We start from the raw sequence: 3215 nt of genomic DNA, 5'->3' as shown, positions 1-3215 counted from the left end.
CCCCCCCCCCCCCTCCTCCCTTTCCCCTCCCCAGTCCAGCCTTCCTCCCATAGCAGCAACTGTGTGGTCCTGAATGCGGGGACTTGGTCGTGACTGATCCTTTAGGGTAGAATGCAGCGGTGTTTGTTTTCATAGCGATGTTTGGCCTAATACGCTGTACGTTCTGAGTTTGGGAAAAGCATGCTGTGTCTGTCAGTGATTGGTCACTGGCCATGTGAGGGTGTGTACATGTGTGTGTGTGTGTGTGTGTGTGTGTGTGCCCTTTTTAATCTGACTGGCTGACTGTCCTCTTACACCTGTAGTTTTTTGTGTCTGTTCATCAGCTGTCCATCCAAACATAAATAATGACACAATCATCTTGCCACCCCTTCCCCTTTCTTTAACTGTGTGTTTTTGGTCGGGGAACTGGGGTGGGGCACAGTTATGGGTATGAACTCTCTCTCCCTCCATGTCCAACGCACAGTGGGAATGATAATGTAATTTAATGTTGCACAGGGGAACATTACAAACCGTAAAGCACGTAATGTACTATTAAAGATGTTTTTTTCCGGGTTAGCCATGGAGGGAGAGACCCACACAGAGCCTGAGCTACATCCTTGTGAATGCCGTACTGCACCAGATTAGCCAGTTTTGCTGACTGTCTGCTTGTTAATCTTTCGCTCTCTTCTCAGCAGTTTTTCTCACAATGTAACCCTTTAGATTAACTACTAGTCTGTTAGTGTGGAGTGGAAGTAAGGCAAACATTTAACAGTAATTTTACTCTTGTTTCTATTTCGTCCCACCTCTCCTTTCATTGTATCTATCCCCCATCCCTCCATCTCTCCCCTACATCACCTCATCACAGGGCGGCTACGCAGCGTATCGTTACGCACAGCCGGCTGCGGTAGCAACCCCTGCAGCAGCGGCAGCTGCAGCAGCAGCTTACAGTGACAGGTGAGTGGGCTTTCCAGCACATCCTGAAGCCTTCTCTGACAGGCTGACAACCCTAACCCTAACTCTTAATGATCCTAACCCCTAATCCATAGACCAGGAGGTGAATTTTTATCAGTAAAAAAACTCTTTCTTCCAGCAGTTACAGCTTTTTTTTTCTGTCTTCAAAAAGTTATACGATACCTCATGTTTGATGTGTTTATTTATTTATTTTTTTAATAGCTATGGACGAGTTTACACGGCAGACCCCTACCATGCTGCGCTCGCTCCAGCTGCCTACGGTGTTGGAGCCATGGTAAGTCTCCAAAGCATATAAATTGTGATATTCTGTTTTTTTTCTAATTGACACAATCCCCATGAAAGAGCAAAACCAACAATGTGTTTGTCCTTTTCTTAAGTTTTAAAAACTGCTCACAAATATATCAAATGTTTTTTAAAAGGCGCAATAAACAGCCAGGCACTGTTTTGAGCAAAACATTACTCAAGATGAATGAATAGTGCATTTGTTGAAGAATGTTCTTAGTGGCTCATTATAATATATCGTGTTCAGTGTTCTAAGACTAAATTACATTGGTATAGCCTGCAACTGCCCGGAGGACCCTGAAAAGCTCGAGGCTTTCTCTTTGCCAACTGATTTTCATTAACTTAATTATAATTTTGTCTGGGAATGTGTAGCATTTAACTCCACCTAAATTAAAAATTCCAATATATTATTTCCATGGCTGAGAAAAGTCCAGAGAAAAAGTCTCCGTTCGAACTTGTGATGTCATAGGATATAAAGTCTGGAGCTGCCCCATAGATAATGAATGAGAGCCTGGTTTTGTGGACCAACAGAAAGCTTGTTTTCTTTTTTATATCCAAATGGGCTTTATTCTATTGTAGTGTTCTCAGCTCTGAATCAGAAAATGTACTCATATAGACAGAATCACAATATTTATTTACACTAACCTCTAGGTAGAAAACCTTCGTGCTGCATACATAAAATGAAACGGCGCTGAGCAAATACTGCCTCAGTTGGTTAGTTTTAAGCCATATTTTTAAATGTTACAGTCATGGCTGAAAATGACAACAGAAATAAACAAGTTTGCCAATTTCACACATCGATTTCACAAAGCTCCGAATTGTCAGAACATTCCCCTGGGTGCTCCTGGTGTCCTCTATAACACCTTTCTCAATTCATTGTCTATGGAGCAGCTTCAAACATTATACCCTATGACATCACACATTTGAGTTTTAGCACTCTAGTTTTTTGGATTTGGGAGAGTTGTTTATGTTAACTTAAATTTTTGGACTTCCTCTGATCATAGGAATAATGTATGAATTTTGAAAAATGGGCATAGTTTCCCTTTAAAACATACAATCAACTGACCTGATTAGGGCTTTAAGGTGGGTTTTTATGAGGATGTTTATGTCAAAATGTAGCTGTAAGACTATATAACTATGTGTTTAAATAAATTACAACACAGCAAATCTGAAGTCAGTTAGTATTCCAGCATAGATATATATTAATAGGAGGATTTTTCCTAGCCCCTAGCAGGTTAGTGTGGCTATGAGCGGGATTTTTTATATGGGATTGATTTTAAAATAAAACTAGTGTGCCCACGTTCATGGTAATGAAGAAGCATGTAGCCTAGTGCAATAGTTTTTGGACACCAATGGAGCTCTGTGACACAGAGGCATGAGACATATCAGGGTCTGGCTACACAGAAAATACTTCTTAGTCGGATCAATTCATTGTTGGTTTGGGTTTTTTTATGGAATTTATTGACACTAAGGAAAAAATGGAATATCACTAGACTGATCATTTAATGAAAAATGCCATTTTGAAAATATTCTTTTTACTAAATGTCTGTCTTTTGTTGTTTCTCAGGCCACACTGTACAGGGGAGGCTACAGTAGATTTGCCCCTTACTAAAGACACTACATTTCCCAGGAGCTCCTCTCTTCCATTGAATTACTCTGAAAGAGCTCCCTCTGTTGTCGTGGAGGTGGACTGCACCCAGTTTTTAAGTGTGGAGTCGACCACAACAAAGATAATTCAGATCCCACCCCAGAGCAGTCCCACGTTTTCTTATATACGCTACTACAGAAATAGAGGAATGCTGTATTAAAGACTGACGGATGGCCTTTACATTAAAAAAAAAAAAGAAAGAAAAAGAAGAAAAAAAAAATAGAGACTTTAAATGGCCACCTTCCCTATTGCACGGCTGTATTTTAGTCCCCCCCCCCCCCCCCCCCCCCCCCCCCCCCCCTCCCCGTGCTCCCCGCCTCAAGCATACACATCG

The 3215-nt window shown here is 41.3% G+C and overlaps 1 protein-coding gene across 6 annotated transcripts in view; it reads left to right on the top strand.

The window, feature by feature from the left end:
• rbfox2 (RNA binding fox-1 homolog 2) overlaps nt 1-3193 on the top strand; it is a 41709-nt gene extending 38516 nt beyond the window's left edge. For 5 of the 6 annotated variants that reach the window (XR_007569923.1, XM_050044178.1, XM_050044179.1 and 2 more), the window contains 3 exons: nt 845-933; nt 1153-1225; nt 2801-3193. Coding sequence is in view for 4 of the 6 variants with exons in the window: in XM_050044178.1 (XP_049900135.1) it covers nt 845-933; nt 1153-1225; nt 2801-2845 (207 nt within the window). In the remaining 2 variants the exon portion in view is untranslated. Of the gene's footprint in view, nt 1-844; nt 934-1152; nt 1226-2800 lie in introns of those variants that run through there. The other variant, XR_007569922.1, reaches the window with a different exon arrangement.
• Nucleotides 3194-3215: the final 22 nt, after the last annotated feature.

The sequence above is a fragment of the Epinephelus moara genome, chromosome 5 (assembly GCF_006386435.1).
Source record: "Epinephelus moara isolate mb chromosome 5, YSFRI_EMoa_1.0, whole genome shotgun sequence".
NCBI classification, from domain to species: domain Eukaryota; kingdom Metazoa; phylum Chordata; class Actinopteri; order Perciformes; family Serranidae; genus Epinephelus; species Epinephelus moara.
Note: the sequence above shows the minus strand (reverse complement) of the source record. Positions and strands in the feature narration are given on the sequence as shown.